The sequence below is a fragment of the Rhinolophus hipposideros genome (genome assembly GCF_964194185.1).
Source record: "Rhinolophus hipposideros genome assembly, chromosome: 6".
Classification (NCBI taxonomy): Eukaryota; Metazoa; Chordata; class Mammalia; order Chiroptera; family Rhinolophidae; genus Rhinolophus; species Rhinolophus hipposideros.
In genome coordinates this window covers 25,753,050-25,776,987 of record NC_138052.1, presented here as the reverse complement: position 1 = coordinate 25,776,987, position 23,938 = coordinate 25,753,050, and the positions used below count along the sequence as shown (strand labels likewise).

General features: G+C 36.0%; 1 protein-coding gene across 1 annotated transcript in view; it reads left to right on the top strand.

The window, feature by feature from the left end:
- ZEB2 (zinc finger E-box binding homeobox 2) overlaps positions 1 to 23,938 on the top strand; it is a 122,663-nt gene that overhangs the window by 97,398 nt on the left and 1,327 nt on the right. Inside the window, exons 5-9 of the mRNA XM_081051845.1 lie at positions 10,485 to 10,673; positions 11,371 to 11,585; positions 14,178 to 14,286; positions 15,219 to 17,188; positions 18,577 to 18,757. Of these exons, the coding sequence (XP_080907971.1) occupies positions 10,485 to 10,673; positions 11,371 to 11,585; positions 14,178 to 14,286; positions 15,219 to 17,188; positions 18,577 to 18,757 (2,664 nt within the window). The remainder of the gene's footprint in view (positions 1 to 10,484; positions 10,674 to 11,370; positions 11,586 to 14,177; positions 14,287 to 15,218; positions 17,189 to 18,576; positions 18,758 to 23,938) is intronic.

Genomic DNA, 23,938 nt, shown 5'->3' with positions numbered 1-23,938 from the left:
GGTCTGTCTTGGTACATGGTGATCATTAGCATTAATGTGGTTCCATGTGCATATCAAGACTCAAATAGGCCCCTGTTGTTTCCTCTTTGAAAGTGTGAAAGTCTTATTCACTCAGACAATCTACTCCTCTAATTACAAAGGGCTATTAATAACCACCTGCATCTTTGCTTCCTTTACTGGTAAAAGAAAAGCACCTTGCATCTAGAAACTGGGCAAGGCCCATTTAGGTCTCAGTTCTTAATCTTATATAATGCAAGAAAATTATTGTCCAAGAAGTAACTATATTGACTCTAACTGTAGTCGTTAAACATGCTTACAATATTTTAAGAATAATAATAAGTGCTTTTACCTATGAAAGGCAAATGTTGTTTTGGGATGCTCCAGATTCTAGAACCAAACAAACTATATATGAATTTTGTCTTTACCAGTTATTACTGTGTTTCCCCGAAAATAAGACCTAGCTGGACAATCAGCTGTAATGCGTCTTTTGGAGCAAAAATTAATATAAGACCTGGTATTATATTATATTATATTACATTATAAATTATATTATATTATATTATATTATATTATATTATATTAATTATATCATGTTATTATATTATACTAATCTGATCTTATAGACCCGGTCTTATATTATAGTAAAATAAGACCAGGTCTTATATTAATTTTTGCTCCAAAAGACGCATTAGAACTGATTGTCTGACTGGGTCTTATTTTCGGGGAAACAGGGTAGTAATGGTAGCTTGGGGTAACCATAATAAGACAAGTGTCATTTGAGCTATATAGGTAGTGTCGTAAAACATAATGGAGAAAATGGATGACTTAAACTTCAAAAATTTACCGTTACAGATTGGAAACTTTTTGAGAATAGCAGTTAAGTTTGCTCTTCTCCATATTCCCTCTCAGCAAACACAGTGTTTGTACAGCCTTGATTGTTGACAAACAGATTATTTGATGAATAAAGGAATAAACAAATAAATGATGAACAAGTTAGTAAAATAGGAACACTGGTTTGAAACAGTAATGTGAATTAAGGAGTATGTTGACCCATGCTCTTTGCTCTCTGTGTCAAGACAGATGAAAGCAGGAATGACTCTGCTGGAAAGGTGTCTGAGGGATGGGATATTATCAAGGGATGACAGTTTCATTTAATGTGAAGAAGTGGAACACCTATAGAAGGCTACTAAGCATGTGGGGGGGTAAACAAGTAATATGTGAAATGGGAAAGCAAAATGAACTGTGAGGTGGGGACATGAAATGAACAATAAAGAAAAAAAGTTTACAATGTAATATATTATTAATATTTATATTGAAGTTGGCATTTACATTGGTTTTCCCCATGCTAATTTTATGGTGTTATGATGTTGTCATTTAGAACTACTTAGAATGTCATAGTGATCTTTTCAGTATCTAGAACCTACTCAAATCATAACCAATCAGTTAGGCATGATAAAAAACCAAAAAGGTGGGGTTCTCTCTCGGTCTCATTCTATCTCTCATAATGAGTCATTATGATATAGTTGAAAAAGTAATGGGTTAAGAGTCAGGATACATGAATTCTCCATCCAGCTCTTTCAAAAATTATTTGTGTGACTTTTCATGAATCATGAGCCTACTCTACCTTAGTTGTATCATCTGTTAAGTGAGATTAGACTATAAATTTTGAACTCCACCCACACTACCCTATCTTCTAATGGGATTTTATCAGGAAGCATGAACAGAGAAAACAAAAAGCAAGAGCTACACGAGTTGGCACGGGAGGGGAAGGTTCTCAGGGGTCCTGCATCATAATATTATAGCCAGGGTCAGTATCCTGGCAGTGTCACCTGCACAGTCATGCACGGCCCTGTGTTTGGAAGGGCCTCGCCCTTGGTTTAATGCTCTGCTGCTGACATTTTGCATTGGGCCCCACAAATTATGCAGCCAGACCAGCTTATACTTCACAAAATGCATTAGGAGAATTGCAGAGTGTAAGACAGGATGGGAAGGGTGGAATCAGGGATTCACATCTTAAATACCCCGTAGAAATGCCATTCTGTCCAGGTTTACAAAGTCCTTTCAGGTATCTCCAGAATAGTTGACTACCAGGTAAAGATCTAAACCTAGATTGACAATTTTGCTTGAGCAAGAAACATCATGGAGCAAGTTATAACTCTCCTAAATGGGTAATTTTCATGGTAAGGTTAGCAGGCTAGCAAGAGGTTAGGCCTCTTTAAGCATAAATTCTATGAGTCCTATGATTAACATAGAGAAAGTAGGGAAAAGAATAAGAAAGTTTCTGTACCTTTATTATCTTCTTGGTTCAGTAACTTCCAATTCCTCTTATTACTCTTACACCGAGTTTAAATTAAAACTTTTAAATTGGCTAGTGTTCTTACATGGGGTAGAAAGCCACACAATTTTGATTGTGATCAACTTCACAACAAGGGTTGTGTGGTTGTATAGTGTTAATCAATTGTGCAAGCTGAGTTTATCAGATAATTCAGTTACTACCTAAATACTTCACAAGGAGTCATACTATTATAAAGCATGTCGTTTTCTTCTTTTGCATATCTGTTGCATTTCTGTACGATGGAACAGTTTTGTCATCCAGTCAGATATGTCATGCAAATTATAATTTTCAAATTTTTAAGTTACTTTCATATGATGAGTTTTCAAAAATAGGATAAAAGATAGGTTCTGCAGAGGGAAAACAGAGGTAGCAGTTGGCATGTTAGACGGGAGGGTCATTTTCAGACTATAATCGGTGTACACTAAGAAGAGCCTGTCACTTCCTGGCTAATGAATGTTGTGGTTTAATTAACTTTGTTTGCGATTAGGAGCAGCTATCTCCACTTCACAGCAAGAGTTCCCACAAGAAATAACTGATATCCCAAGTTTCTTGAGTGTCTCCTTCATTCATTCAACAATTATTTAATTAGCACTGTTTTCCTTGTGACGTCGTCTGTGGTTTCCAGGCAACTCCAAAATATTTTGTCTTAATCTGTATATGTGGTTCTTCCATCAGAAAGCTTTGTTGCTTTGAGTTTTTAATTGAAAAGAATACAGATAAAACTCTTCTAGGCCTAGCCAGTGAGTACAAAAGCAAATTGATTAAGGTAATTCATTAACTGAAATTATGGAATTCTGAAACTTTGAAGATACCCCAGAAAGTATATACTGACTCTTTTTACAGATGAAGCTATTAAGATTAAAAAATATAAACAATTGAGCTAATAGGAGGAGTCCAATAACCCTGAAACTGGTATAAATAGTTAGTTATTGAGCATTAGCTGTGTGCCAGGCACTGTATAAGCACTGGTAATACAAACCTGAATAAGACATGACCCATGTCTCTATCAGCTCACAGACGTGTAAATGAAAGATTACTATGAGATATGATAAGTTAAAAAATTGAGATATGCAGATGATATTTAATAAACAGAGGCGGAGGGTATGCCCTCAGGGTGAGATAGTCAGGAAGGGTACCTGAGATGGGAGTAATTCCTGGCTGTTTCCTGAAATCTTGTTACTGAATGTCTTATTTAGTCAGGTGAGGGAGAGAATTAAATTCCTAGAGTAGTGATTCTTAAACTGGACATGCAGCAGAATCCCCTGAAGGACTTGTTAAAACGCAGATTGCTGATTTCAAAGGTCTGGGATGGATCCCAATAATTTGCATTTCAAACAGGTTCCCAGGTAATACTGATGCTGCGAGCCTAGAGACCACATTTTGAAAACCACTGCCTTAGAGCATCCTAACATGTCATGTGTCTCTACAGAAAGCCTATAAAAAGCTCACTGGATTGCTGGGCAAAAGCACCTTACTTCATAAATCCCTCTAAAATGTAGTAAAATAGTCTCAGAATCTTCTCTGTAATATACCAATTCCAATTTTTTAGATTCCACAGTAATATGAAACATAATACATATTGCCTAACTTGGTTTTGTTTTGTTTTGTTTTTTAAGGCATGGATTCTGTATGGATACATAGCAATCAAAACTGCGTAAGAGTTAGTAGTCTCTAAATCTTGATATTCACAATCCCCTACCTCACTTTAAAATTAGACTGTCCCTGGCTGGGCTGCTTTCTGCTGTTTAAGGAGCTGCTTGATTTCGCAGAGGAGTAGATTCCCATCTCCCTGTTCCTTCTGCAACACTCTCTCCTAAAGCTCTTACACATGGCAGTGGGGGGTGGGGGAAGGGTGGGGGGTGCAGCTCTCAATGGCATCTGAACATGTGTTCCCAGGAGAAAGCCACGTCAGAGCAGGCATGGAGAGACCAGCGAAGATGCTGCCCTTTGTCGCTCTTGACCAGCTTCCCTGGCTTTACACACACCTCTAGCAGTTGGAGGCTCTGTTGGGTTGCCCAGGTAGCTGTGTAATGAGAAAAAGATCTTCCTCTTCCCTCATGGTTGTCTTTAGATATCTCGTGCCAGTATGTATTTTGGAAGCCTTCTGCAGAAAGGCACACACGCATTTTTAACGATGAAATGCTTATATGCCATTAATTAGTCAACTTTAAACAAAGGAGCCATGAGAATTTATATACCTTAATAAATGCTGAGTATGGGCTTCTTTAAACTAAAAAAATTCAATACAAATGACTAAATTAGAAATAATTTTCTGTTTTTTCGTCATCTAAAATGTTGTTGATGAGAGACTGCTTTTCAAAACGATGATGAGCACAGTTACCTCGATTTGTAATTGCTTCTTCTGGTCCCTTTGTCTGGACGTATGAACTGAGTAAAAGCCAGATTATATGATAAACGCATAATCTCTATGTTATATTGAGGAAATACATATATATACATGTATGTATATATATATGGAAGTATATAGATAGATAGATCTATATATATATACATATACTTCCTCAGTATAACATAGATTATGCATTTATATATAATTATGCATTATATACTTTGCATTATATATATGCATTATATATATTATACATTATATATATTATGCATTATATATATATTTACATATACATATCAACCATTTTATGTACATGTCTCTAAATATGAATTTCACAGAAGAGGAAAAATTATCAATCAACATCACTGTCCTGTTCCCTAAGCACACTGTCTAGCCCTAGTAAGCACTCAATAAACAGTTATTAAACAAAGGGATGGATGAGTGATTCTATTCTGTTTTTTACATATGCTTGCTTCAGCTCTTCTAGGCCCTCCAAGATATTTTCCTTTCCAAAAGAATTATTTATTCATTTTGATGTTTATTAAAATGGCTTAGCATAATATTCAAATATAGTTCTTCAATTTTTAATGAAAATTAAACCCATACTAGACAAGTGATAATAGAGTACCTGTCTTCCTACATGAACACATGCTTGTTGCAAATAAAATAAATGGCGAGAGGATAAAAATAAAGAGAGGGAAACATAAAGGGAGCAGGATTAAGAATCAAGGTCTCATTGTAATTTAACTACTTGTAAACACTGAGTAAAACTCACTTTTAAGAATCTTTGAGAAAGTACCCTACAACAAGTCAGTTATGGAGGGGGGAGTGACTGATTTGAAGCCCAATATATCTCTTTTATTTAGAGTTGCTACCATTGCTTGTTTTTAGGCAATAATTTTTAAAGTCAGCCCATATTGATACTTACCATTATCTGTGTAAACATATGAATATCTAACTTAGTCATAAAAATATTTATGAAAGTGTCTTTAATAAGCAACATTAGTAAGAGTGACCACCATATTTACAAGAAATTTGAGGTTTTCTGACTTGAAGGGACCTAGAAATTTACCCTAACAATATTAAAATACATGTGGCTATGAGGAAACATTTTTAATTAATGAAATTCTTTTTTTAGATAGAGAAAAGTTTACTTGACCTTAGGGAAAGTTGAGATATTTGCAAGACATTAGGGTAAATTTTAGGACTAAATGCAAAATCTCTGGAGAGGTATGGGAAGAAATTACTTGAGGTTTCCTGTGAATTTTTATTATAGTTTGATCATAAATACCATGCAAATATCCTTTGTCAGTGTGTTTTGGCAGTTCTTCCAAGGATACCAAGGATTGAAGAGGATTACCAAAAAAAAAAAAAAAAAGGAAAATGAGGTTGATTTTAGACTAGAAAAATGCAGTGGGAAATTCTATAACTTTCTAGCAAATTTTCTACCTCATTCCTGTGTCCACTATATAGTAGTATAAAATATTTGCAAAAACCAAAAATGTGAACTTCCAAATAGAATCAAAATTTCATTCTTCCTAACAATTTTGAGAATAAGCAGAATATAATCCCATTATTTGTTCTAGTATTATAACAATTAGAGTGATTTGGGACCTAGAAGACTGAAACACAACATAGCCTAAAGTTAGAAAAGGGAATGTTCCAGCTCACAGAATCTAAGGAGGGCTGGAAACAGAGCCACTGGAAGGACAGAGGTACAGCTTGGCCTCACGAGCAAATATAGCTAGGAATGTACTGTCTGGACTTGCCACTTTGTCTTTGTATATCCTCTTAATTCTCTCCCTTCATAAATCTTCTTATTCTACATGGGATATATCAATTCCTTCGTTCTACATCTTATAGCTATAGTCACTTGGAGGAAAAAAACAAACAAAACAAAACTGCCTTGATGTTCTCTTTGGAACAAAATCCTAAAACCATAGGGAAGGGATTTACTAAACTCAGTTGGATTTGTTGGTTACCCCTGGACCAATCAATAGTTTGGCAGGAAGAATGAAGATCTTAAGATTGGTTCACTTCAGGTGCTGATTAATCACCCGTGGCTAGGGGAGCAAGATGGTGCAACAAGATGGCAGCTGCCCTGGGTGTCATAAAGTTTGGCAATAAAGAAAATGGGAAGCTGTTCTCAGGCAAAGGAGAATGTCGTGGTGCTAAGTAGGAAAGCCATATGTTACTAGTACCCATGGCAGCACCAGGGAAAACCCACATTATATCCATGATGGTTATACCGACTTCAGGGAAGACTAGACTCAAGCCCACTTAAGTGACTCTCGATATTGAGATATATAACTAGTAGCATATCTATACCACATGAGTAAAAATCCTGCTGGAGCAAATAGATGTAAATGATTGAGTGCTATCTTCTTCATGAAACCCTTTTTGAATACTCATCTGGGCCCTGTTGAACTCTTGTAAGTATGATTCTCCACTATAGCTTATCGCATAATTGTTCTACAGTTGCTTGAATAGTAGGTCTACGTTTCTAGCTCAACTGTAGGTAGTATCTTATCTATGCTTCCTTTTACTAGAAGAATTCTACACCAAGATTAGTGTTAAGGACATAATTTATTCCACATATATTACATAAATGATTCTTGAGAGCCTACTAATTTCTAGGCAAGATACTCGATGCTCAGCATACAAAGATGATCAAAAGTGATACTTAATGAAAGCACATGATTTGATGTCTTTTGTCCCCATCACACTTGACATAGAAGTCTAGCATGGTCAAATTTGATCTAGCAAGTGAATTGCCTCTCCAAACACCGGTGGTGTATCTACATGCAGTTTAGTTTGCCTATCCAGAAAAATCAGAATTTTCCTCCCTTTTAAGCCAAAAGGCTATTAATGCAAATCCAATTGAATTTGCATTTGATTACATTTCTGATGGAAACATTCATATGCAAATGAAAATTCATGTAAAGATAGCCAGATAATTCAAATAGTTGCTGAAATATCAAGATAAAATTAGGATGTTAAATGTACATCCATCCATGTTTACTAAGACTAAGGATCTTCGAGTGGGACAATGTTCTGGAAAAACTTAAATAAATCGTGTCTTAAACATTTAACATTTGAGTAGGTCTAGGTTCAGAAAAGAGCTGGTACTTTACTTTCTACTGCCACAGTGCTGAAAAGCAAGTCAGTCATTGGTCAAATCAGTCAAGTTGTTCCAAAAAGGTTAATCTTGGAGCCACCATCTTGTCCACTTTATATTTTCTTGCCCTTAAAAACAAAAGGTGAACTTTGATATATCTGAATTTATTTTGATGATCCAAAACAATAAATAGTTTGTGCAAGGTGGCAGTTCCTTCATCCTCTCTAGTGACTTAATGATGGAAACTAAACGACACCATCACAATCATCACCGATAAGTAACCTTTGGAAAACATCTATAGCATCATGAGCATACCAGTGGAAAAGTGAGCTGACTCTCTGTCCATATTCTCCTAAGAAAATATTTAAGATTTTAGATTCTAAGAAAAGTTTTAAGCAATATTTCAAGATATAAAAATCTTAATCCACTATTGCACATTCTAAACCTGCATTTGAAGGAAATATGGGTCTCAGAATCACATGGTTGCTCTTGTTAAAATTAACAGAATTCGGAATGGCAAAAGAGAAAGGTTTTAGATCTCCATATTTAGCATTGCTAGCACTTAGTTTACTACTCTACAAAGTGTAATGTTCCCCAGTTTTATTTTATCCAATGTACTAGTTCATAGTTTCAAGTCTTTAGAATTCCAGAGTTCCTTGCTTTGGTGAATGCCACCTACTATATATCAAATTTGAAAAACCTGAATCTAAGGGAGGACCTTAGCCTCACCCTCTTTGGCACAACCAATTCTTCCCCAAGTCCAGTGATTTTATTTCTGAAGTATCTCTCCAAATCCAGACACGTATTGTCATTTCTATCACCACATCCTTAACCTTTATCTTTTGCCTTGCCTATGGCAAGAGACTGCTAACAGGTTTCCCAGAATTGACTTTTCTCTTCCTGCAATCCCTATCACATTATAGCCAGAGTTGTCATTAAAAAATACAGATAACCCATAATTTCATCCAACCATCCTCCTTGCTTAATACCCTTCAATGGCTTCCTGTTTCTCTTAGAATAAAACCCAAATACTTAACATGGCTGTCACATGCCGCATAGTCTGGTTCCGCTTGCCTCTCCACCCTTACATCACACTACTCCACTTCTCTCTGCACTCCAGCACTCTCCTTTTAGATCCGGAAATGTTCCATGCTACTTCCAAACACCACTGCTCTTCCTCAGTGCCTAAAGTTAAACGTTAGGTTTTCCTAACTAAAGCTTTCCTGATCTCCCAGACTCTCTCAGGTCCCTCTGTTACTTCTTTCATACCACCATACAATGTCCTTTCCTAAGTCTTATATGAGTTTGTCACGTTATATTCATTTTTGAGATAATATCACTTGTATCGACCACTCTCATGGCTTCCAGAAAGATGAGACTGAATCTGTTTTTTGCTTGTCAAAACAAGACATGATGACTGTCACATACCAGGCATTCAGTAAATACTTCTTGAATTAATGGAAGGTTCCACTTTCTATTCTCATCTATAATCCACAAGTTCTTAATAGTAAAAGCCAAAAATAAAAGTAAAACTGGACTGACTTGCTGAACATCACCCCTGCCACAAATTGCCAAGCAGAATTAGTATGGCAAGTACTATAATATCTTTTATGGTAGAGAAGGTGAGATGCAGAATCTCACAATGGAATCAAGGTTAACTGCTCTCAGAAACTATGAAAGTAGGGCTTACCATTAGTTGTTTAAGCAAAGGATTTTTTTCCCCCACCACTTATACTAGAGTATAATGTAATAGCTAGTCTTCCAACTCTGTCTTATGCATAAAAAATATATATTTAGGATATTTAAACAATATCTTATTTCAGAAACATATCTAGTAGTTTCAAATATACATAATCTTTTGACACGTTTCCAAAATTGATTTATAACTGTTATTCACTTTATGAGAATAGGGTCATAATTACAAAATTTAAAAATAATATCACAATCACACAGCCATATAGCCGTTTTCTTAACTCATTCTGTACTTTTTATTTTATTTCTATCAGTAGTAAGCTTAATTGTATTTTTAGCAGCTTTAAAATACTGAGCCAAATATTGAAATTATAGGAAAAGATAAACTACCACATTCCATGATTTTTTTAAAACAAAGTCACATTATTATCTCTCTAGGAATATGTCATTTCACATCTATCTCAGACTATGTAGTCCTGGTCATCTGTGATATTCAGAGTGGAGGGTTAAAAGCTTATATTTAGCAACATGATATATATGTGGTTAGGAACGTTAAGTTTAGTGGACAATAAAAAAATTAAGTATAACTTTATTAAAAGAAAAGGAAGTTTTATATAGACTATTAATGTAGCTTTGAGCTCGTATTACCTCTCCTGTTTATGAATCTTCAAATGTAGTTCATCTTTTCAAAAATTTTCTGTAAATTTTTTTTTCCCTTCTTTGTGAATTATGTGGACTAGTATTCCTGGAAGAAAAGAAAATGTGCTTATTGAACTTAAAGCAAAGTGTCCTCTTTTGGGGGGGTACATTATTTTATGAAACTAAGCATTCAACCAATCACTGGTCATCTGCAACATTTCTTACAAATAAACTCGGTATTGGTAGTCTTTTTGCAAGTCAAGATTTCTTACTAGCAATGATGTAAGCCGGCTGGGGCTCCTAAGGAAGAAGGCCCTGAAAAGACATTTCTTTTCCTTTTATGATTTCAGTTAAGAATGCAAATTGCACATCAGACTTTGAGGAATACTTTGCCAAAAGAAAACTGGAGGAACGCGATGGCCATGCAGTCAGCATTGAGGAGTACCTTCAGCGTAGTGACACAGCCATTATTTACCCAGAAGCCCCTGAGGAGCTGTCTCGCCTTGGCACGCCAGAGGCCAATGGGCAAGAAGAAAATGGTGAGGCTGTAATTCATTTTTAGCCACTATACTGACCTCTGCAGCTGTTACAATTACAAATGCACTACATGCCTGGGTGTTTACCTTAAAATTTGAAGAACAGCTGCAGAGGCATGGAATTTCATGAGCAAAGATTAGAACTGTAATTTTAGGGTATTGTGAAATTTTTTTGTCAGCAAATTTGTGTCATTTGTACGTCCAATAAAGAACAAGAACAATTAGAGCTTATTTCTAAGAGATAAAAATATCTAAATTGATTCCTAGCTTTCAGAAATATTTCACTTTTGAGGGAAAAAAAAAAAAAGTTTAGAAATCCTGACCCTAACCTTTTGTTCTTCTTCCCGGGTACCTGAAAACCTCCTTCACACTGTGAATTCCTGAGTCATATGTAACTAAAGGTTTACTACGAACCTTCAGTCACCTGAAGAGAATTTTCTCATTTATCAGCTGTTTAAATTTCCCCCAAAAACGCTCAAGTAATTAATTAATTTTCTAGCGCAGTGTGAGCTGATTCCAACAAGTCTGTCCTGGGTGTGCGAGGGGACTGGTGTGCACGGAGGCCGAGTGCAATGATGGCACTCTCGTGGAGCAGATTGCAGTGATTCCTGTCATACCATCCCGGGCAGTCAGCCCATTAGCTGCCATTGATTTACTGACCTTTTGGCCTGCTTCTCTCCCTCTCGTCTCTCGGCTACAGACCTGCCACCTGGAACTCCAGATGCTTTTGCCCAACTGCTGACCTGCCCCTACTGCGACCGGGGCTATAAGCGCTTGACATCACTGAAGGAGCACATCAAGTACCGCCACGAGAAGAATGAAGAGAACTTTTCCTGCCCTCTTTGTAGCTACACGTTTGCCTACCGCACCCAGCTCGAGCGGCATATGGTGACGCACAAGCCAGGGACAGATCAGGTGGGGGGTTGGTTTTAAGTGATTTCTTTCTATAATAACCCCTTAGAGAAACGATATTGCTTTGATTGGCAATCATTATTAATTTTTCATGGCATTTTGAAGATGCAGATCTTTTAATGGTAATAGCTTTAATTGAGGTCTAAATGATTTTTTGATGGTCTCTTCTAATATGATTTAATAGTCTTATGTTCACGATCGAATGAGTGTGTTAATTTCTAATTTAGAAATTTTATTTGCACTTTAACTTGACTTTAGTTTCATTTTTATGTTCCACAAAAAGTGAATGAAATTGTAGCATTTTAATTATACATTATTAAACATCTCAGCAATTTTAATTCCATTTTTTACCCCGTTTTACTTAGATTTTTTTCTTCATATAGGATCTAAGTCGTAGTAAAAGAAGTGTGTATTTCTTTCATTTGTCGTATAACACCTTCAATTACTTAGGGTATTGGTACAAGCTGCTACTAGTTTATGAAATCTAATTAAGTGTTTTAAGGAAAAAACTTTAAAAGCATGGATGTGTGTATATATTAAAAGTAAACTGGATGAATCCTAAAATATTGGATATACATTAAAAATGATCCCTTCTTGACATTCATATTTGTCATTGAACATTAAAATTACTCTGCCTTTTTTGGGTTTATTTGTGTTAAAAATAAAATCTCTGTCTTGGACAGGTAAGCAGAGCTTCTTAAATCCTTAACATGATTGAATAGGATTGATTCATGGTGTCTCTTAAATGTTTTAGCAAAATTGCTCTTTCTGTCCTCCTGGGAGAATTGGCTGCAGAGTGATATTATGGTATGTTCCAAAGGTAACAGAAATGGTGTGCCTTAAGTCCCAATAACTGGCCCTACAGAGCTGGCATCACCCTATATAAGCTTTGCCACCATATCTGTTTTAAAAATTATTAAATAGGGTATTTTATAAAAATTTTATTTTTTTTCTTATGGGCTTTATTTTTTTTGACTAAAGAAAATGTGAATAAGCCAAACAATCAAGCAATGGTGATGGTACTGTATTATGGAATTTTACTATTTTAAGAGGATGGTTCACAGAAATCATTCCATTTAAATCTAATTGGGCTTGTCACCTGAATGTTTTTCAAAGTTCAGTTATAAAAACTATGCTGGCATAGTTACACTTATGTAACAGTTTATCTCCCTTCACTTATATGCACAAAAACTCCAGGAGAAAAAAAAAAGAAAGTGTCTAGATATTTATCTAGCATAACTGCTTTAAATTTCACATGCAGAAGTGTGATTGTGTTGGCGCATTATGAATGGTAGCTTTGGTGTTGAAAAGTCCCCTCATTTGCTCATGGCATTTACAATTAGTAAATTAAAATGATTGTATCATATTAACAGTGGCACAACTAAAGTTTATAGTAGTCCTCTGAGGGCTGAGGGGGGAGACAAAGCAGCTGTTGCTGTTTGTTTATGCAACTCAGCAACATATGAGCGCTGGTCCCTCAATGGCGCTCGGCGGGCTGGGCTCCGCTTGATCTTTGAAGGTTGCTGCTGTTTGAACAAACCTCCCTGTGTCCCATGTAACACCATCTGTCTCACTAGGAATGTGGGAAGATTCAGCACACCCTAGCAGTTGTCATACCGTTTCTGTGCTGTCTTTTTGCAAAAGGCTTTTGTGTCATTGCTGCTTGAAAAAGGCTGACCTCCTACCTTGAGCATCCAGAGTGGATGGCTGTATTTTTTTTTTCCTTCAGGATTCTAAGTCACAGTGCTTTTTTCCCCTTGTTCAAAAAGGTCAGCTGTGTTTGATTATATCTTCACTGCTTTTAACTTGTCTTTTCAGCAAACTTTTTTTTTCTTTTTTGTCCCTACTCCCTAGCACACTACTGAAAAAGGAAAATGAAAAGTCGTTGAAGTCTTTCCTACTGACCTGTGATAAAACTGTTCAAGTAGCTATAACCCAAGATGTTGTCTCTCACATTTGATAATGAATCAAATCTGATATGCAACACCTCAGGAAAAACAAGGTTTACATTTGCTACTAGCACAGGGAAGAGGTTATTGAAACATGCTTATCGTGTTATTTGTAGTCAACGATTGTTTTCTTGTTTGTGTGTCAGGTTTTTCCCCTTCTTCTTCAAATTTGGTATTGCTTCAGTATGAGATAATTGATAAAATCAGTTATTTCTGTGGGAAGTTTTTTGGGAGACTATTTAGAATTTTCAGGATAGTATTTATTTTTTTTCTTGACAAAATAGTTGCCTGACAACAGGGAATCTTCAGATTTTAGAATTTGCAGTAAACACAGAGAACCACAAACATCTTTGCAATTATGCTTTCTTCTCTCCAAAGGCTCAAAGAAACATTTTGGAAAAGCTACTACAGAGATAATGCTAAAGCAAGTGTTGGATGCACCATGTGAAAACACTTTTTTTTGTTGTTGTTCCGATTTTATTGCCAACATTATCACTTTTATTGCAACTCTGAAAGACTGGGCAAATAAATAAACGTGCACTCAAACCTTTTGGCCTGTCTGAAAAATAGAGGCCTTTTAAAAATATTTGCAACAAATTTCCTTTGTTCCTCCTGCACAAAACTGATGTCACTCTTTCTTTTATAGCACCAAATGCTGACCCAAGGAGCAGGTAATCGCAAGTTCAAATGCACAGAGTGCGGCAAGGCCTTCAAGTATAAACACCATCTGAAGGAACACCTGCGAATTCACAGTGGTGAGTAGCAGAGGTGCTGGTGCTCGCATTTTCATTTTGTTTCATTAGGGGAGTTTTAAAAGGTTGCTTTAAATTTACACAATCCCGTTTGTAGCTTTTGGAACTACCCATTTATTTCATAAACTATGTGTACCTGCCTTGTCTTCACGAGACTTGTGTTACCACCGACAGCACAATCTTGGTGATAAGCAAGAGGAGGAATGCTTACACTTCCTAAAAATTGCTAATACATTGATTTGTTACAAAATCCACAGGCTCCTTTTCGTCCTTTTAAAAACCCTTCTACAGAATAAATATTTTTGACCTGAAGAAACTCAGGTGACAAATTCTGAAGGATATTCATTTGTGATACCTAACCGTGAAAGAAAACGATTGAAAAATTTGGAAGAGCTTTTTATATGACACGTGTTCCTTGATTCCTGAGAGCTGTATATCACAGAACAATGTTCTGCCACTGAGATTTCTCCATTATAACTATTTTGATAGCTCTGCCAAGCATTTTATTACCAAATTGGATGTTAATAGGACTAGTTGGATTGGTGGAATCAATGGAACCTCCACAGAGTTGATCAAAGCCGTGGCTACACTTCCCTTTAAATACCGTGACATCTTTATTGTGCTATTGACCACACATTAATCTGACACTATGTTTAAATAGAAGGCTGCTGATGGCAAGACAAGATTTGGGATCTTGGCTGAAAAAGGCATAGATAGCCCTCACCTTCCACTGCTAACATCTTGAATTATGTCCTCCCAGGGTAGATAAAGCCCAGAAACAGTTATGGCCACATAATTCTAATCTAAGCACCTAGAATGTAGAGGTACCCCATTGTGTTCCTTTCCTTTGGTTGTTACAGATTCTTGTTTAGGTAGACAACTGCATTTGTTACTCAGTCAAAGAAATATAATGCTAATTTTAATTATCGTTCTAGGTGAAAAACCATACGAGTGCCCAAACTGCAAGAAACGTTTCTCCCATTCTGGTTCCTACAGTTCTCACATCAGCAGCAAGAAATGTATTGGTTTGATCTCTGTAAATGGCCGAATGAGAAATAATATCAAGACGGGTTCTTCCCCTAATTCTGTTTCTTCTTCCCCTACTAATTCAGCCATTACCCAGTTAAGAAACAAATTGGAGAATGGAAAACCACTTAGTATGTCTGAACAAACAGGCTTACTGAAAATTAAAACAGAACCACTAGACTTCAATGACTATAAAGTTCTTATGGCCACACACGGGTTTAGCGGCACTAGTCCCTTTATGAATGGTGCACTTGGAGCCACCAGCCCTCTAGGAGTTCATCCGTCTGCTCAGAGTCCAATGCAGCACTTAGGTGTAGGGATGGAAGCCCCTTTACTTGGATTTCCCACAATGAATAGTAATTTAAGCGAGGTACAAAAGGTTCTACAGATTGTGGACAATACGGTTTCCAGGCAAAAAATGGACTGCAAGGCTGAAGAAATTTCAAAGTTGAAAGGTTATCACATGAAGGATCCATGCTCTCAACCTGAGGAACAAGGAGTTACCTCTCCTAATATTCCACCTGTAGGCCTCCCAGTAGTGAGTCATAATGGTGCCACTAAAAGTATTATTGACTACACGCTAGAAAAAGTCAACGAAGCCAAAGCTTGCCTCCAGAGCTTGACTACGGACTCAAGGAGACAGATCAGTAACATAAAGAAAGAGAAGTTACGTACTTTAATAGATTTGGTCACCGATGATAAAATGATTGAGAACCACAACATATCCACTCCATTTTCATGCCAGTTCTGTAAAGAAAGTTTTCCTGGCCCCATTCCCTTGCATCAGCATGAACGTTACCTTTGTAAGATGAATGAAGAGATCAAGGCCGTCCTGCAACCTCATGAAAACATAGTCCCCAGCAAAGCCGGAGTTTTTGTTGATAATAAAGCCCTCCTCTTGTCATCTGTACTTTCTGAGAAAGGAATGACAAGCCCCATCAACCCATACAAGGACCACATGTCTGTACTTAAAGCATATTATGCTATGAACATGGAGCCCAACTCTGATGAACTGCTGAAGATTTCCATTGCTGTGGGCCTTCCTCAGGAATTTGTGAAGGAATGGTTTGAGCAACGAAAAGTCTACCAGTATTCAAATTCCAGGTCACCATCACTGGAAAGGAACTCCAAGCCTTTAGCTCCCAGCAGCAACCCTCCCACAAAAGACTCTTTATTACCCAGGTCTCCTGTAAAACCTGTGGACTCTATAACATCACCGTCTATAGCAGAACTCCACAACAGTGTTACGAATTGTGATCCACCTCTCAGGCTAACAAAACCTTCCCATTTTACCAATATTAAACCAGTTGAAAAATTGGACCACTCAAGGAGTAACACTCCTTCTCCCTTAAATCTTTCCTCCACATCTTCTAAAAACTCCCACAGTAGTTCTTACACTCCAAACAGCTTCTCTTCTGAGGAGCTCCAGGCTGAGCCTTTGGACTTGTCATTACCAAAACAAATGAAAGAACCCAAAAGTATTATAGCCACAAAGAACAAAACAAAAGCTAGCAGCATAAGTTTAGACCATAACAGTATTTCTTCATCATCTGAAAACTCAGATGAGCCTCTAAACTTGACTTTTATCAAGAAAGAGTTTTCAAATTCAAATAATCTGGACAACAAAAGCACTAACCCAGTGTTCGGCATGAACCCATTTAGTGCCAAACCTTTATACACAGCTCTTCCTCCACAAAGCGCATTTCCCCCTGCCACTTTCATGCCACCAGTCCAGACCAGTATCCCTGGGCTACGACCATACCCAGGACTGGATCAGATGAGCTTCCTACCACATATGGCCTATACCTACCCAACTGGAGCAGCTACTTTTGCTGATATGCAGCAAAGGAGAAAGTACCAACGGAAACAAGGATTTCAGGTAATGTAACATATGTTTTTGCTATGAAAAGAGGAGGTGAAAATTATATCATTTATGTGCATGTCGGGGGAAAAAATCGTAGTGAAAAAATCAAGTCTATGATTTCAGCAGAAAGAGATGAGTTTGTTTTAACTCGAACCCCAAATAGAAAATTAAATGGAGAAACAGTGGAACACTACTATTTAAGCATATTTGCCTTTAAAAAGATAAAAAAGAACTTAATATTTATTTTTTAGATTTGTTTAGATCGATCCATCTGCTTTTAGAATTATCCATTGATAACAATATTTGCTGTAACTTACCTAGATGCTAAACGTTAACATTTATAATAGTCACATACTTTTACAGATGTTTACAATTTGCAATAATGCAAGTATAAATTTGACATGTAGTTGATTTTATAGGGAATAGTTTATTTTGAAGAATATTTGTAAAAATATTTTGTACATTCCACATGACTTTTTTTATAATTTTCAAACTAGTAAATAATTCATGATTTTTCAAATACAAAAGCAGGTATGTTTTAACATCATGGAATATAATCCCTTTTTGCAAAATAGGAGCATAAGTAGCTGTGCACCTCTATAACAGCTGTTCCAGTATTCCAATTTATAGTACATCTGCCCTCTCTGTAAATGTATTTAAGCCTATTTAATCTTCTCTAATATTAATTAGTGCAAACGTAGTCTAAGAAAACTGAACTGTGGACTAGCAAATGGAAATGTATGTTATCATGCAAGTTTGCACTCCTTTGGATCAAGACAAAATAAATATCAAGAAATTTAATAATTTACTGATCCACATTCATTATTGCTCAATGCTGAAGGCTGTTTTAACATAGATAGAACATTGATAAAAAGTGTTATTAATATTCCCTATTTCAAATTAGAAAATTAAATATAAAAATATAGCTTGAGGCCCTTAGTTGGTAGACATACATTTAAATAGATTGCATAATAATAACATTTTGTACCTAAATATAATATTCAATTAAAATGAGGTCTCTGCAGCTACCGATCATTTCTAAAGTTAAGCACACTGGAAAATACACAAATTCTGATGTTGAATTTTCACTCATGGATATGTCCTGATATAAAGAAAATTAAGGATTTTTTTTTAGAAAATTTCATATTTTTCTCACTTTCAGAGCTGACCATTTTCTATCCTTTAAAAACAATGAGTTCTACCATCTAGGGCACAGAAGGCTTTTATGTTTTTGAAATATGAGACCTCATCTATTGTCTTCTATTGTTTATGGAAAGTACTAAAAAAAACTAGATTGATTAATAGCAAGCACTTTTGAGATTTGCAAATGTCAGCCTATCTGAAGTTGTTTGGTATAAATACAAAGAGAAGAGACTGTGTTGAACTATTTGATTCTATCACAGGGAGAATTGCTTGATGGAGCACAAGACTACATGTCAGGCCTAGATGACATGACAGACTCCGATTCCTGTCTATCTCGAAAGAAGATCAAGAAGACAGAGAGTGGCATGTATGCATGTGACTTATGTGACAAGACATTCCAGAAAAGCAGTTCCCTTCTGCGACATAAATACGAACACACAGGTATGAGTGACTTTGACTAGCTAGTTAGAGCTTCCCAGCCTGCTGTACATTTCATAATATTTAATGCGTACACTTGTGCAACATAAGATGTAACATATGCTGATACCTTCAACAAGGAAGAAATAACGCTTTTGCCTAGCTCAGTAGGACTTTTTGTTGTTGTCTGTTTATTGGATCATTCATGTGTTTATGAGTGTGCTTGTCTTTCTATCTTCTGAGTTAATCCGTACACCAAATTCACAAATCAGGTCAAAGGTGTATTTAAATGGCCACAGCAATGAAATGGCATGACACGATTCAGTTATTGAAAATAATTTCAAATACTTCAGCTGTGATGAACCTACGTAAGTAAACGCTTAATAACAAAAAGTTTAGTCAATCCTGTGTTAATTTCATCGTCTAAAAATCAAGTAAGCCATGATTTAGGTGTGATTCTGGTTGGTTTTTATAAATTGGCCATATTTTGAATAAACTGAAAGTATTAGTTCTGTGAAAGAAAAGACATACATAAAGTAATAGGCCAAATAAGCTACTGAAACTACTTCCATTTAGAGGACTAAAATAAAACTTTCTAAATTTAATTAGTTTATTTTCAGATTGGAGCAATTACAGAACTGACCAGATAGCAGCCTAATTCTTCCCTAAGAGTAGAGAGATAGTGGGTTAATTTTCTCAAATAAAGGTGAAGTACCATCATGGGAAGTAATATTAGTTCCCACAATCCAAGATCCAATCTGCAGCTCTGTGGTGGAGCTATGCCTGTGTTCCCTCCCCCTTCCTTCTCCCTCCACCCTTAACAACAAAGTAACTTAGCCTCATCCCTGTCTCTAAGCCATCTCCAACTTTTCCCACTAGAAATTTGGCACGCTGTACTAGCCCTAGATGGGAAAAGAAAGAGTAGGATTTCAATCAAAATATTGGCAGGGTGAAACTGTAGAAAAAAATCTCATTTTAAACCAGGAAATCTAGTATTGAACATTTCAATATAGAGGAAACAAATAATTTAACATTAATGCTTTGTGGGGAAAAGTGATGAAGAGACAAAAGAAGACAAAGAAAAATGAAGAAAAATGAATGGGCATACATTCTGTCGTTATTTTGACTGTCTAAATACTTGGCACCCTTTTGAGAGATTGAAAACGATCTTTGGGAAGCACGTGTACTTATCATCTTCCCTTTTTCCTCACTGGGTATGTGCAGGAGACAGCACAAGTGACCAGAATCAGCCTGAGAGTGGGGGGAAAGTTAGGTGAGTTCTATAACGAAGAAGTGTTGAGGTTATTTGTGAAGAGAGCAAGGTTGATAAACAACGGTGTTCTTACTCTAACCAACCCAGTTTTCCTTTTCTTCAACTGTCTGATATTAATGGCTATTATTTTAAAAGTTCAACTAATGATACTTTAAAGACAACTTAAGTTGAATAACAAATCTCAACAGTTTTTATAATTGCGTGATATAATTCATGTTTGAAACGCCAAAATTGTCCTACATTTGTCCTTTTTGGTAGATAGCAAAGATATTTTCTTTAGTGCCAAGTCCTATTTAAGTATTTTTAAAGTAAAGATATTCTCATACCTAAATTTACTTTAATATTTTAATCAACCTCAAATATATTTTGTATTTCATTATTCAGCTACAATAGACACAGCACTGAAGGCATCTTTCCCTCTCTGATTGGTTTTATTATATGACCATATGCAAACTCTATCATTTACTACATGGTGAGTGTAAAACTTTTATTTTAGTGAGGGCTATCATACATATTGACATCCAGTCAATATCTTTATTTTTTATCAATTACATAATTCATAAACATCATAGGTATATAGATAATTGAGAGACCCAAAAGTTGACAAACACAAATATGCATAATCAATTTGGAAAACATCTTGTATTTTTAAAAATAAAAATAAAACGTTCTGATCCTTTAAGATGGGAGATCCGCTGCCTCGAAAGATTGCCTAGCAACAAGATGCTAACCATCCAATGGTTTCTCTAAATGCGTGATTAATTATCCTCCTGTGGGCTTCCTGGCTTGTCAAGTTTCCAATGTGTTGACTTTTTGGTCTCTTGACCAAACTTCTCATGACATTACTACTGTCAGTGTATTAGGTTCCGTCAAAGTGAAGTTCTTCATGAATTTTTCTATCTTCATGATCTATGTGGAAATTTAGTTCATTTTCCTCCCTTAATTGGACCCCACAAGCCTTTTATTTGTTTACATTAAATACTAGTAATACTTTGAGAACGCAATAATATGAAAATTCTAAGTGAGAATAGTCTTTGGGCTGATTGATTCTAAGGTTGGGAAATGAAGTTGAATTATTTGATTATGTGTTGATTATGAATGTGTCATTGATAAAGTGTATTTGTTACATCTGTCTGCAGTTTAACATATAGAATAGTTTAAATTAAGAAAGCAATTATGAGCTACTTCTTGAAATCCTGTGCATTTACCTCAATCAGTTTAATTTATTTCTAGACAGACACCAAAGATATAATGCTTAATTTTTCTTACCAGTGGTGTATTGCTTGCTTTCTCTTCCTGGGACCTGGGCCTGGGACAGAGGAAAGAAACGTTACATAAATGTTGACTTGATAGGATTCATTGTCACAAACAAGTACTTTGAAATAGAAAATCTGAAACTCCTGTTAGGTACTGTTAAGAACTCATTTGTATTCTACCAAAATTTAAATCTGACGTTTATTGAGTACTTTTTCTATTGAGACATCGTGGTAGGTGCTTTTAAACCCTCCTTATTGAGAAAAGTGTAAAAAGCTTTCTTCATTTAAGTAGATAAAGTCAAAGTTTTAAATAAATTACTAGTCAATTTTGTTTCTCAGTTATAGGATAATATTTTTCATACCGAAACCTCCCATCTATTAACTTTAGTTATCATTCTAGCTGTCAGGTGAATCATGAACCTCAATATTAGGAAAAAATTTACCCCCCAAAAGTTTTGATCATTCAGTGTCAATTTAGATGTTTTTTTCTGAATCTTACTCATGTGGAAATTTAATTCTAGGATGTCTTGATTTGAATCAGGTAAACCAATCGAACATGTTAAAAAGAGAATATCCAAGTCAGTTCCTATTTAAATTGAATTTATTAAATACCAGTGAAACTTCTGGAGATTTAGTGCATAAAATAGGTGAAGACTACCCACACTGCACTCCCAAATTCTATCTTTTGCATGACAGAGTAGCTGAATATTTTATTCTTTCAGATTGTTAGTTCATAATGCAAATTAATATATTTTGATTGTAAGCATATTGTTTATTATCAAATGAATTCCCCAAAAGTTGGTTGCCTGTAACCATAGAATATTTACATAACAGATTGCAGTTTAGTGGGCATTCCCCAAGATTCCTAACAGGCCTTGAAACGTCCTGGAGAATGCTTGTTCTAAGGACACTGCTTTGTGTTTTGTTCCTTGGGAAAAGAGAGAGCCATATTAACTGTGACATTCATTCAAAATTAGTCACACAGCCGATAGTGAAGTGACCTATCTGGTGGACCTTTTTGTGCTCCTGAGCTGATGAGACCCTAGTATCTAAAGGAGATTGTAGGACGGTTCTACCAACACATGCTGTAGCAACTGAAGCACCAAGAAATTTTTCATCTGCACTTTCTCTTCTCTCCATTTAGATTCCTTTCTTCCATGTACTCTGCTCCTGATACATGCATCTTGCTTACAACTTGGGAAATTATTGAAAATGTATTAACGAATGCAAAAAAAGTATTGAACATTAATTGCTTACCACACGCGATCCTTGCACTGTTCTTGCCTATGTTGTCTCCTTTACCCCTAGGCCTTGTCCACAAGTGAGGTCCTCAAATGATCTCCCTTTTACTGACAATGACCTTGGTCCTCACAGAGGTGACCAGCCCTGAGACTGCACAGCTGGTCGTAAAAGATGGATTTAACCCAAGCAATTAGACTCCAGAACCCATCTTCCCTATTTAACACTGCACCATCCTGCCCCTGTGAATGAATTGCCACTATCAGAAATGTCTTATCCTTGCTTCTGACTGGCATCCTTTTCTTTAAGGTCCAAAAACACCCAAGAGAGACGAAATTCGTATACAGCAACTTCAAGTTTTCTGGAAGGAAAAACCTCTGTCTTTTTCCCAAATAACACTTCTGCTTCCTGTTAAATGAACTTCCCATGGCAATGGTCTTATCAAATGAAAAAGCACGCTTTCTTTCAAAACTCTTGGCGTTCCATTGGAATTCTCTTCTCTCTTATCCAGTTTACTTCATTCAAAACATCTTTTCCAAAAGTTAAGGAGTGGTTCTTGCGTGGTTTGAATTATACTTTTTTTCTTCAGACTATTAGCTATAGAGTAGAAACAGATCACTAGAATCTTCCTTATTTCCAGTACAACGAGTAGTCACCAACAAATGTCTTCCTAATTTCTTTTACAGGTACATAACTTCTTCCTATCCTAATAGTGTACCTTACCACAACTATCATCACTACATTTATATTGGACATTCCAGTAAAATAAAGACTGTTAATAAAATAACATATAGCAGCCTACAGCATTTTCTAAATAGTAGCATGCCCCAGAGGCATTCAATAACATTATTAAAGATATTTGATTACTAATTGAAATTATATCTCGCCATATAACTGAATACCTGAAGTGTGTCGAATGGGTTTCTAATCTCATAACATGACACTTAGCAAATGAAAATGGGGTTGAATCTACTAATGGTGATTTTTAATTTAATTTGCTGAAATGCAAGTTTGTATTAGGAAATATAAGCACATAGCTTCATGTATGTTATGACGATACAGCTTGCTCTGTATGACACATTTCTGACTTTAACTGTGGGGCATCAGTCTGATAAATTTCTTTGTCAGTTCTATTTTGGAAATAAACTTTTTAAGTATGGCAGCTATGGAAGGTGTTGAAGGCATTCCAGAGCTATTTGTGGCCTGGAATCAACCAGATGTGTTTAGGCTTGGCAATAGTTTCAAATTGCAAACACTGGTTAGAAACTGCCTGGAATGCCAAAGGAAATACAGCGTTCTCTAGCTGAAGAGTATTTTAACACTCAACAAGTGGCTGACATCTCATGGAAAACTTTAGAGGGAAAACACTATTTGGAATTAGTTCCGCCTCCACAACATCCATCTTCCTACTTTGTATTTTCAAGTGATTTCTTCTCT